Here is a 13,434-nt window from a genome sequence, read left to right as displayed (position 1 = left end):
ATAAATAGTTTTCCCCCTGTCTAAAGAGGTCACCTATGGCAGGAGTCTCACTCTTGAAGACTACAGAACTCTAGGGTGTACCAATGGAAAAATGAGGCAATTATTACTACAATAAATCCATATTAGTTATCTTAGAAATGGGATTTAGGAACTCAGAGTACATCTAATACAGACACTGTATAGTCTATAAAATGTCTACCCAACTACCAAAACTTTTCTAGCACACTAGGGATGTTAAATTGCGTGTAACTGACTAATCGAATAGTCAATGCATTTTGCATCAACCCTAAGGCTGTTGATGCACTTCAAAGGTGAAAGCGCCCCGTGGAGCCTGGGATCATTTGGGGACTCCCCTGCTGACCCCAGGCTCCGTGCAGCACTGCCGCTTTGAAATGCTGTGGGTAGCCCGGCGTAAGGCTTTTTGTGGTGTTTCAAAACGGTAGCGTCCTGTGCTTCCTTATTTCCTCTTTCTCTGCATGAACATGCTGGATATTAACTACTTGCATGTTTTTGAAGTAAAGATTACAGGGTACTAAAATTTTAAATAGGGACTGACTTAGTTATCCATAAGCATTTACTGCAGCAAAGGGACTATGTGGCCCTAATCTCAGCATTCAAAGGATAACATTTTCTTTAAATCAGAACTTGTTAGCAGTCACCTGCTATGCTGGACAAGAGGGTCACAAGAATTCAAGTAGTGCTTTTAAAATTCTATCGTATGTTACTAAAATTATTACTTTGTTCAGGGCAACATAATATTTTGAAGCCTCGTGACAAACAAACTTTACTGAACTCACTTTTATTAGTGTAGATACAACTTCAAATGATCCGACTACCAAGAGGACAGGTGCTATTACAATGAGTGGAAGTAAAGAATATCCTATCACGCCAAGAACTTGCCCATATGCAACCTGTAATTTATAAATCAATTAGTAAAGAATAAAAAAAATTCTTCCATCTAGCTCATAACTTTTGTCAACAGAGAAAACACATTGTCACAATGGAGTTCTATTAAGTAAAGCATTGAGCGTATACTTCTGTCTTGTGGCTCCAAATTAAAGTTATTAAAATGTGCCAGGTGAATTTTTGACATTGTCATTAGAATGTAAATTCACAGGGTAATATATTTATGCAAATTTTAACGACTGGTTACTTCCAGTCTTTTTAATGCCAAGGTTCTTCACTGGTAATGACAGAGTAATGCATTTCAAGTAAGTGTTACATAATTACTGCAGCATTTAGAAATTAGCATGGGATGCATGACATACACTGTCAGATTGCAAATTAACAGTCAACTCGACAATGGTCATTAATTCAGAATATCTGCAATTAGCTGCCACACAAAAATAACTCTTCCATTGGATGCTTAAGTTAAAGATAGAAGTTCACATTAGCAGTGAAAATTGTAGTACGGATACTCAGAAGTCTAAGACATATTCCTGATTCTAACCAAGTTGTCAGTAAATGCAAGCAATTTAAATAAATGCATATGAAATTGTTTTAAAATCCAGACTTACATGAACAAATGAGTTTTGGTTAGAATTTAGGGCAAAGATTTGGATTGGCTCTTATTTTTTGGTCATGTTCTTGAGCTACCACCTATCTTTGCTGCAGTTTTTTATCTGATTAGCTCTAAGAATTGACGTTCAATCTCAATTTTAACTGACATCAATATGTTCCACAGACAGCACTGTGCTAGAATTCAAGTCTAAATATAGGAGGTCAAGATTTTTGAGTAACAACGTGACTTTAAAGTGCAGCAAGTTAAGCATCCACACATTTTACTTTGTTATTATCATCATCATCACACTTCCAATTGCTACTTACCTCTCCTCCAAGAACCCTGGCCAATAAAAAAATTGTCAAGGATCCAAATATCCATATTGTTATAATCCAAGAAACCACCTTGAGAGAGAGAGAGAGAAAATAATTAATTCCTAATTGACCAATTATAATTCAGAATATATTTTGGTTTAATAAAAAAGCCAACTGAAGCAAGCCTTGTATTAGTTAGCACTACAATGGAATTCAGAAATAAAAATTCAAATACGATGTTTTATTATTTATACATTATCTTTTCTGACAAGTGTGTTTGGAATGCTCAAACAAAAAAATACGGTAAAACTAGTATTTTACCTGTAGTATGGTTTTGTTATCAGAAAGGATTGTGTCAGTAAAAATTATGGAATTAAAGTGGATGAAAGTGTTCAAATGAGTCTCAGATTTTATCAGATGGTAATATGTTTGTTTTCATTCTACTCAGAAACACAAGAGGAATAGGAAATCAATATCCCATCCAATGAAAACCATGCCCGGGCAATACTGAGTGGTTATATTGATTTTCTTCATATTTTGTAGGATTAAGTTATCTCCTTTCTTGGTTCATGAAGACGGTATTCTGCTATCCCTAGAGACAGTGTGTCACCCTAAAAACTACAAAATCAAAAGAACAGAGATGTAAGTTATGACTCCTAATTCTTTTACCTCTTAATGGTACTTCTAGTTTAACTGTAGTCTTCCTCCCTGGTTTCCCTGTCTCCTCAGTTCTTATTATGAATATGAAACTGTCAAATTATCACACAATTCAGGTTCCTAGCCTATACATAATGACCGCACAGCTAATGTGCAACTGCTAGGTAGAAGAAGGGAAATATTGTTTTTCCTTTGAAAACAGAACTTCTACAATGGGAACCCACACTCCCAGAACAGCCTCAGAGTTCCAAACCTAAACTGGGTACAATTCAGGTTTCATATACACTGTAAAAGTCAAAAGGGAAGATGAAGAGAGCATAAAGCTGGTGTCACTGTACATATTGTCTCTTCAGCTAAAATTATGTACAGCTTGGATCTCCCTGGTCCGGCACCCTCAGGACCTGAGCTATCCCAGATCAGGGAGTTTTCTGGACCAGGGGAAGTCAATGTTCCCCTGCTGACATCTTATCTCCCTGGAGCTCTCAAGGCTGAGGCTCCCCACCCTGCTGCCCCTGCTACAGACGGGGCTTTCCAGGAGTTCCCCAGCCAGGGTTGCCCGGCCGCCAACAGCCCTATTTAATTGCTGATAGCCCCACTATCTCCGGGGGTTCCTTGGGGTTCCCTGGCCGAAGGGCTCCTGGCCACCGCTGGCCCCACTGCTCTGGCCCAGCTCCACTGTAGGTTGTTGGGATGGGGACTCCCCAGCTGTCGCCTGGTCCCACCGCCAGAGTTCCCCAAATGGTGCTCCCAGGCCGCTGCCTGGTTTGGCTACCAGCGGGGGAGGGTTTCTGGGATTCCCCAGTCAGGGCCACCTGGCCGCCGCCAGCCTGCTGTCAGGGGCTCTCCAGCCACCTAACTCCACTAACACGGGGAGTTCCCCAGCCAGGGCAGAGGCTCCCCAATGCCGCCTGGCCCTGGGGTTCCCCTGCCTAGCTGCTGCTGGCCCAGCCAGTACTCTGCAGACTCCACATTTTCTTGGCTGGCTCCCGCTCCTGGGGCTCTTTGGTCCAGCAACATCTGTGGCTTTGCTGGACCATGGATGTTGCTAGACCAGAGAGTCCCGGATCTGGGAGGTTCAACCTGTAATAATTTCAAGAATACATCATAAAACCATTATGTTTCACTGTGGAAAGAAACAATGCATGCCTTTCTTTCTTACATGTTGTTCTGAAGGGGAGAAAAGTGCAAGTCACATCCATGTGCCATAGGTAACTATACTCACAGAAATAAGCCATTCAAGAGCGGGTGTTATTCATCTTTTAGTGCACACTTTATGAAAGCTGAAGAAACTCCTTTTTAGGCTTACATCTCAAATGAATTATCTTGACCAACAGCCTACAGTAATACTACACATGCTGGTATAGCTTATTGCTATATTTAAAGACAGGGCTAAAAGTGTTAACTCTTAGATGCTACCAAGAGAAGGTTCATATCTAAATTGTCACTTTAAAGGTGGCAGTGATAGGAAGCAACACTAGGGAAGTTTTGTTTGGGCAATACTGGAAAAGCAGAAGAAAGGCCAACCATCTCTATACAATAATTCTTGCTGGACAATAGAAGGCTGCATTCCCCGAGTTCTGAAGCAATCACAAGAGAAATGAAGTGATAAGAAGCAGAGGTATTAAAGAGACAGAAGTTACTCAATTGTGGGTGTGGGAGGAAGAGAAGGAAAAGGTATCTGAGAAGGCAAAAAAAGTACCAGACAGAAGTTATGGCATTATTTGTAAAAACAATAAGTTTCAGATCTTTATACAAAAGGTTTCAGGTAAGTTTAAACTTATTTAACGGTTTTATTACCAGAAAAAAATACTTCACTACAGATTGTACCTCCCTAAACCGGACTACAGATGTTCCTAGACCAGAGAGCCCAAGTGCAGAGAGGCCAGTGGTGGGCAGGGGGCTCAGGCAATGTGGGGAGCACAGCGCCAGAAGGCTCAGGCGGCGCAGGGAATCCCGCAATACAACCAAGAGCCCAGCAGCAGGGGGCTCTGGCAGCGTAAGGAGACCTGCCAGCACAGGGAGCTCTGGTGGTTTATAAAGAGCTGCTCCCTGTAGCAACGTGCTACTTAGGGAGAACTTTGAGTTCTAATAATAGCACATCGCTACAGGGAGAAGCTCAGTACAAGCTACCAGCAGGGCAGCCAGGAGTGTGGCAGGGGCCTCAGGCAGTGCAGCTGGGAGTCCCAGGGCTGAGGCATCCAGCCAGGGCCAGCAGCACAGCTGGCTGAAGGCAGTGGTGGCCAGCTGGCAACAGAAGCAGAGTTGGTGGGTGCCTGGGAGGTCAGTGACAGGGGACCTCCCTGGTCCAGCAAATACTCTTGCTTGGGACTGGCCAGGTCCCAAGAGTGCTAGACCACAGAGATCCAACCTGTAGTATGATTATAATTCAGAAGTTCAACCATCAAGTATTTAACTGCCATCTGAGTAAGCCACTTTTGAATTAAAAATTCTTAGTTAACATAACTTATTAATATGGATGGACACAGAGCTAGTTTTTCCCCCTCTTTAGAAGAGATATCTTTACTACGTATGCTTGTATGAGTATGTCCAGGAGTAATGTATTGGTTGTGGGACTTCTAATGTTTTTTCTTTCCCTAAATATTTTAGTGAGTCATGTATGAAAGCCCACTATCTTTTTCCCTGTGCTGAAAGATGACAATGATAGAAATGACAGAAAAAAAAAAAAAAAAAAAAAAAACAGAATACTAAAACTGGAAGAGACCTCTGAAGAGGTCATCAAGTCCAGTTCCCTGGCCTCATGGCAGGACCAGAAGGAACTGAAACATTAAGAAGTTAAATTGCACAATCAGAGAAGGGAATGAGGCCATACTGAAAAGCATGGTGCAGATATTTTATTCTATGATGGTGCACCAACTATAGAAATTTAAGTGACATTCACTTTCATCACTGATTGAAATTGAGGGACCCTTAAGAGTCACAGTTTACATTTTATTTAACATAGATGAACCAGGATTGTTACAGTGACATCTTTTACTTTATTACTGTGATGAAATACTGTATACTAATGTAGGTGTTTTATGTTTGTAGTCATTCCAGTTAGTGTACAGCATCTGATAAATTGCATGCCATTACAAGCCTCCAGAAATCCCACCCTTCCTTCGTTTGCACTTCAGAGACAAAAACTTGACATTTTTATTCTCATTAACTTGAGAGAGGTAGTTCAAGGAACATTTAGTATAGTATTACAAGTTTTTCAATATGCAGAAAGACTAATCTATTAAATCAATATATTTAGAACTAAATGTTCCACGCTTCTCACTGTACTCCAGACATGAGAGAAGAGGCTTTCGATCTGTCTATAAATATGACAGATGGTTTAACATTCAAGTCCCAAAATTTAAAGTTCTCTTTAGATAAAAGGTTTATACCTACCTTGAACTGTCCATATAATGAAATCATTGAGAAGAAAAGAACAACTGCCAGAGGGCCCCAAAAATCAGGGTTGTCTCTCACTACCTGTCTATTAAACCCAAGAGATGGCATAGGCATCAACACACATCGAATTTTGTAGTAAATATCTTTCAGATCAATGTCCAGTTCCTCCCTAAAATTGTAAAATAAAAGCTTTACTATATATTTTGGTAGTGGAACAGTTTGTGCATGAAGAATAATTCATCTCTCATAGCAGGTTAATTAAGCAGCGAGATTCTGTAGTTTGTTCATTACCAGTATACTTTCACATGCAGTGATACACCAGAAGTAGAATACTTTCCAATGTGCAGCTTAAAATGAAATCTCAACATCATAGTGCGATTAAAAAAATGTTTACGGTTTAAATAATCCAAGAAACCCATTACATTTCTAACAACCTTATTCAACAACATAATTTAATCATTAACTATATTGAAATATATACTGTGGTTGGGAACATAAGAGAAGGATAAAATACCCTACAGTCTGAATTAAGGTAAAGCTTCTGTCCTCCCTCCTACAGGCACATGTAAACAATAATCACCTGTAAAGGTTTGTTTATTGTCATGTGGAAATATACAACCACATACACACATTGCATTTATTTGTAGTGCATCTTAAAGATAATATATGCTTCCAACAGGGAACAAAAGTATAGCATCTATTAATCCTCCAAGAGTTTAAAAGAAATTGACCATCAACTTCAGGTTGTTGGTATTTTAATTGAAGGAAAGGTGTAATTTGCTTCAACTGAGTAGTGTGTCAATAGCTCAGCATGTGTCACAGCAATAACTAAGGGCTGATTCAGACCGCAAAATATGTTCTATCAGCGGATACTTCTACTCTCCCACCAACCACCCCTGTTTCAAGGCTATAAATTAGCCTTAAAATAATCAGGGATGGCCACCAGAGAACAGGTGTTTTCTGCAGAACTTTTCATTGGTATAGATCTGGCCTGTCAAACTGCCCTGCCACTCCTCCACTCCTAGGCCAATCAAGTCCTGGAGACAGGAGAACATGCGAAGTCTCCTCCTCCTGCAAGAGGTGCATGGCGGCTGGAGAGAAATACTGGCTGTTTTAAAACAGCTGGTGGTTCTCTCTAGCCATCACGTGCCCCTGGCAGAGCAGGGGCAAAAGGTGAGAAACTTCGTGCCTTCCCTTGCCCCCAGACTCTGATTGGCCTGGAGACAGAGGGACTACATGAGTTCTCCTCGCTCTGGGGCACCTAGAGGGAACTGACAGCTGGTGATTCTCTTGGGAGGGGGAGGGGGGAGGAGAGGGGGGAGGGAAAAGACTTCATGTGCTCTCCTACCCCCAAGGCCAATCAAGGTCTGTGGGCAGGGGAACAGACATGTCTCCTCACCCCCACCCCTTTCAGGTTGGCCCCAGGGCCACTTCAGACTTTTGTGAAATGACCCCCTTTTCAAAATTATTGCCCACGCCAATTTAAAGTCAATTTATATCAGAGAAGTTCAACCCTAATTAAATCTAAATCTTTCGCCACTTACTTCAGGACTATGGTGATGACAACCATGGAATACCTCTATTTTAGCTAGCAACTGCTAGTGTTCACTTGATATTCTCTAAAAGTCAGTGCTGCCGATTGTTTAACAATGCTAGAGAAATGCAATCCGAGGGCTTATCTAAACGACAAAATTCGGTTGACTTACTTTAGATTAACCTACTACCACTGCAGTAATCCAATTGACTGTGGGTGTACACACTACCCTTGTCCTGAAGATGCAGTGATTCCTCACCAAGGCTACATTTATACTGCACTCTCTTGTGCAAGAAAATACGCAAATAAGGCGAAGCAGTGAATATCGCCACTCCTCATTTGCATACTTAATGCGCTGCCATTTTGCGCAAAACCCCCCTCTTGCGCAAGAGCCGTTCTGCCTGAAAAAAGCGGCAGAACAGCTCTTGCACAAGAGGAGGTTTCTGCACAAAAAGGAGCTGTGCAGATGGCTCCTTTTTGTGCAAAAGCCCCTTGTGCAAAATGGCGGCTCATTAAGTATGCAAATTAGGTGCAGCAATATTCACCGCTTTGCCTCATTTGCATATTTTCTTGCGCAAAAGAGCACAGTATAGACGTAGCCCAAGAGTATTTGCACTGACTGAAGTGGGGGATTGACAACTGGGTGTGGGACACGGATAGCTATATGAGGCTGACAGCTGGAGCTCCTCATCTGCCCTGGGGTGAAAGCCCCAAGTATGAGCCTCTCGTGGGCCCATTTCACAGCACAAGATGAAATGGTGAAGAATGTCAATGTCACACTGCTACAGTCTCCACTCAAAGGAGCTGCACTTCCACATCTCTGGGAGCATTCTGAGTAGCTGGGAGCGTAGGCTCTCAGTGACCAGCAGATATGCTCAAAGTTGGAGCCCAGTTGGGCAGCGTGGCTGGGACTAGGGAGCCCAGATAGCAGCCCTCTGGGAGTGGATAGTAAGGAACCCTGAGGGGCGAGGAGAGTTAAGGCAACAGCTTACTGGAAGCTGGCAGCCAGGACAGCAGCTGAGCTCTAGATAAGGGGTCTGCAACAAATGGCTCATGAGCCAAATATGGCTCACCAGGGAGACAGATATGGTCTTCTGCAGCTCAAGGACATCTCAAGCTCAGCTCCCACAACCTCCCCCAGCACCAGGGAGCCCACGCTGGCATTCCAGCATCGCATGCTCCTCACGATTGGAGTGCCAGCGCCAGCTTCCTGCAGGGACAGAAGGGGGAAACCCCAAGGCTCCCTACCAGATCCAGCTTGTAGGGAAGAAGCCTGAGCCAGAAGTGGCTGCGTGCTACTATTCCCCTCCCCCTGCTGGGAAAACAGCAATGCACGGATGCACTTCTTGGAGGCTTTCAGGAAAGCCTCCAGTTGCTGGGAGCGGCACGTGGCACAAAAACAAGTAAGTGCCCCCCAAGCTCCTCATGGCCAGACCCTGCACCCTCAGCCCTCTAACCCACCCCCTCCCCCATCAAGACCCCGCATCTCCAGCCTGCTCTTTCTCCCTTTCCCTTGGACAGACACACTCTCCTTCTCCCAACCCTCCCCTCTGCCCAGACACCCTGTCCCCAGCCTGATCCTGCACCCTCCCCCTTGGCCACACACATTACACCCAACCTGTTCCTGCACTCTTCCTTTTTCTTGCACCTCCCCCCGACCAGACACCCACCCCTACCATATATAAAGACAATGTTGAAACCTTTTGTGTTGGACATAATATTTTACTTTATTTTAAAATGAAGCCTGGCCAACAAGTCTCTAATTGGGGCCCAGCTCCCATCTGGCCGCAGCATCATAACACTCCTGCACCTCCACACACCCCAACTCTGTGCCCATCCTACACCCAAACCCCCTGCCCTGAGCCCCTCATACAACCCAACCCAGTCTCCTGCACCCCCAGCCCCTGCCATAAGATTGACCGAAGACAACCTGAATGCGTGCATTTGACCAGTTATGATGTAAATGTCAAAAAATGTGCAAAAAGATGCAGCATCAGAAGTCCCATTACAATGTTTCATTTATGCTATTTTTAATCATTATGTCAATTATCAATAATATTAAGTTGTATATTTTCAGTCATGCAAATGAGTATTCTTATATGGCTCTATGTTGACCACTCATTCTGAACTTTGATGTAGTTTGGCTATTTGGTTTGAAAAGGCTGCCAGCCCTTGTGCTAGATGGATCCCCTGATCCCATCCCCAAATGACAACCTAACTTGTAGACCAGGTGCAAGGTTGGTTCACAGCAAGGAAGCTACCAGGCTCTGTTGTCAATTTCACAGCTCCAACAGCAAGCCGTGAAACTGACAGGAATTTTAGGCAACAGCTGATGTAAGTAAGGTAGCATCTACAGGGACACAGTGTTGCTCTCACTACACCAACATAAGCCCTTTGCCTCTCATGGAACTGGAGTTAATATGACAAGGTAGTGTGGCTCTTACAGCAGCTGGAGCAAGGCTACAGTGTAGACACTGACACAGGCAGAGCTCAAGCATAATTTTTCCAGGTCCAAGGCAAACTTGTAACCTCTACCACATACCACAATCTGCAGCTTGGGCTGGGTCCTAGTAAAGTATACTGTTCCCCTCATGTAGGGACCCCAGACATAGGTCAACATAAGCCTTCTGGTGCCCTAACTCTGTAGATTTGATTTTTTTGTTAATCCTTGAAAGAACAAAAGTTTAAAAGAAGCGATGAGAAAACAACTTTTTGTGATACTCTAGGAGTCAAGGCCAGCTACGCTCAAGTTTTATGTTATCCTTTCCCCCCCTCCCCTAACCCAAGGCAAGCAAAATGTTTTAGCTTTTTCCCGAATGAAGGCAATGATGCACAATATTACAAATACAATAAAAGACTTAAAGTTAAGGCATTTATCACTGTGGAATCCTAATCATAACAAAATACTAGTAGCTCACCAATGTGCAGGAAAAAAAACAAAAATTCTTAACCAAAAAATAAATATGAGCAATTTTTACATACAGGAGTGGCTTGTTATCTTCTGGGTCATCATCTTCTACTTCCAAAAGCCAGCCATAACCTCTCTGTCTCAAGAATGTAGTTGCAGTAGAATCTTTCATGAACTCTCCTCCTCCTCCTCCTCCTCCTCCTCCTCCAAGATTTAGCTTAACATCTGGAGATGCTATAGAGCCACTAAGATCTTAGAGCAAAAAGAGAGAAAGACATGTTTATACCTTCACAAAAGACAGTTTGAACTGCTTCTCCTGTGTTTTCTGAATTCTAGTATCTACCTTATAGATGTTAGTACAGAGAAATATTCAAAGTCATTTAATAAAGTTGTACACTATAAGAGATACATAATTTGAAAGTGATAAAATATTATATGTAGACAGAAAGTATTGACAAAGTTATATCTGATTATTCTATGGCCAAAATGGTCCAACTTCTATGTGAAAATTAACCTATCTAAATAAATGGGTTAACTGCAGACACTTTGGTTTGATAGTTTTGGAATTACTTTGCATTATATGATGCAGCAGGTTGGTTAAATGACATTGCTACTATATTGGCATAAGACAGAAATTTGCTTAGGACTTCAAGTGCACAATTCTGCACCTTTCCACTCCACCCAATTTTTCCTTTTATGCATGAGTGGTTACAATAGGAAAAATTTGCACAGATACATATTGAAATGTATTCTGGATTTTATACATTAAAAAAAAAACTACTCAAACTAAATAGGCCCTGCTTTTATTTATTCAGAGCTACTGTCAGGGGAGCGTCTCAGACCTCTCTGACATAGAATGATCTAGCCCTAGCAAAATACTAAAAGGAAAGGAGCAAAGCTTTCTGTTTTTTTATATGTACATGCCACAAAGACAAACTAAAATATATTGGAATGTTTCACTTACTTTGCAGTGTGATATACAGAAACCAGAATGAGACAGTATCAGAGTAATAACTGAAAACAGAATAAAGGCAGGGAAGTAGAAGGTGATAGGACGACGGGATGTTAGATAGCAGGTAACAGAATAGTTGGCTAACTGCATGAATTCTTTCTAGAGGTTAGTTGACTATTCTATAGTCCCCATGGGTGGGGCCAGAAGCAGCAGTGAGGGGTGGCAGCAGCCCCTGTCCATGGGGGAATCCAGCTCCCCACAGACAGGGGTTGCTACTTGAGCAGACTCTGCCCGCAGCAGACCAAGGTTCGCTGCAGGGAGAGGCTGGCTTGCAGCAGCCTCCCCTTAGAGGCAGCAACACTGGAGGGGTGGGGAGGTGGCTCCGCGGAGATGCTGCTGGGAGGAAACCAGCTTTTAAGCTGATACAGAGGCGTCAGCGGGGGGAATGCAAGTAGTAGACTAGATTAACTGTTAAGCATATGCTTATCAGTTAGTTGATTGTTCACTTACATCCCTAACAGGAGGAAAAAGTTATAAAAAAGGGGATGCTGCGGTAGGATGCAGTTTGTTAAAAAGTTAAGACTATCCCAGGGAGAAGTATCAATCTTCCAAGAACATAGTCTCAATCGCCATTTGTTACTAGAAAAAGCACAACTGTTGTAGAAAACTTGTGCTGAGTACACTGGTGTAGAACCTTGTAAGCAAAAACTCTGATCTCATTTTGTTGGCTTCAAACCCTTTGCTTTACAGGTTTTCTTTAATGACACTCCCTATTTGCCTCCATTCCCTGTTCCCATCTTCCTGCCTTGTCCATATCATCCATTCCCCATTAACTTCTCTCTAGGTCAGGCATGTCCAAAGTCCGGCCCGCGGGCCAACTGCGGCCCATGTTTCGGTTTAATACGGCCCCACAGGTAATTTGGCAATATCTATCTTTTATGGCCCCCAACGAATCCATATGTATTGAGATGAATACATTGTAAAATCTCAGTTAATGTCAGGTGGTCTAAATCAGTTATAAATATATTTGGACACAACATGTATACTTGGTATTATGTTCCTGTTCATATTTTTGAACTTAAAAGTTGACAGACAACCTTTATTACCAATAATATGTGATGTACTTTACAATGTTCCTGACATATATTTCAGCTTCCTGGATTTTTTTTTTCATCTGGCCTTCAGATATGAAAGGCAGAGTGATTTAACACCTGTTTAGATTTGTCATCCATGTGACGAAATGAAAAGTATGCCGTTTGCAATAAACTTTGCATAAAATAGTTAATTTGTGTTTAATTTTAATGGTTCAAAGAATGTCAGGCAAAATGGTCGGCCCTCACGCATGTTCACTTCATAAAATCTGGCCCTCTTTGAAAAAAGTTTGGACACCCCTGCTCTAGGTATACACTTGTTCACCAAGAAACCAATCTGAAAGGTGCATCTGCAACACCAGGAATAGGAACTAAACCTAATGTAGGTGAATAAAACAAAAACAATTGAAAGTATTTCTATTCCCAGGTGACCTTTCCCTCATTTTCTCAGAGATTATGACATATTTTGTACAGCAACTCTTCTTTTTTGAGCGCTTTATAGCTGTAAGCACAGTTGGCACCAAGTATAGATTAGGGATGTAAAAACCCGTTTAATCAGTTAACTATATAAATGGGACTGGGCTGGAGCAACCTCCTTCTCCACCAATAGGCTAGAGCGTCCCTGTCCATAGCATGCCGGCCTGAGCCCATCATGAGTGGGGTCTGCTCTAGCCCCTGCCAGTTAACCATAACCAGTAATCATCACAGCCCTAGTATAGATCACAATGATATTTCTGCAAGTATTCACAATGTAGAATATGAAAGGACCTCCAATCTTTAAACATTTTGGCCTGTCAATGTTAGGGGTAAAGTCAGTTCTCTCTGTATGGGCCTTTCACACAGCAACAGAAAGGGGAAGGAGAGGAAGGAAGGTGGAAAAAGTGACTGAATCATAAAATTGAGAGCAAATCTGGGTGTAGACATTATAGCTTGGTATTTCGTTTAAGTTTCACAAGATCTTTTGTGATATTTTTATGTGAAAAACATTAGATAACATACTATGCAAATACAACTAAGTTTTTAAGAAATCAGGATGCAATCTCCAATGATGGTATAACTTCTTAGTTTATTCTGTTCGTAT

General features: G+C 42.2%; 1 protein-coding gene across 1 annotated transcript in view; it reads right to left on the bottom strand.

Annotated features, from left to right (window-relative positions):
• YIPF4 (Yip1 domain family member 4) overlaps positions 1-13,434 on the bottom strand; it is a 31,360-nt gene that overhangs the window by 1,851 nt on the left and 16,075 nt on the right. The window contains exons 2-5 of the mRNA XM_075924969.2: positions 10,385-10,562; positions 5,866-6,037; positions 1,828-1,905; positions 798-911 (exon numbers count right to left, since the gene is read on the bottom strand). Of these exons, the coding sequence (XP_075781084.2) occupies positions 798-911; positions 1,828-1,905; positions 5,866-6,037; positions 10,385-10,562 (542 nt within the window). The remainder of the gene's footprint in view (positions 1-797; positions 912-1,827; positions 1,906-5,865; positions 6,038-10,384; positions 10,563-13,434) is intronic.

Source organism: Pelodiscus sinensis, chromosome 3 (assembly GCF_052426305.1).
Source record: "Pelodiscus sinensis isolate ZL-2025 chromosome 3, ASM5242630v1, whole genome shotgun sequence".
NCBI lineage: Eukaryota > Metazoa > Chordata > Testudines > Trionychidae > Pelodiscus > Pelodiscus sinensis.
The sequence above is the reverse complement of the archived record's forward strand: the minus strand, read 5'-3'. Positions and strand labels throughout refer to the sequence as shown.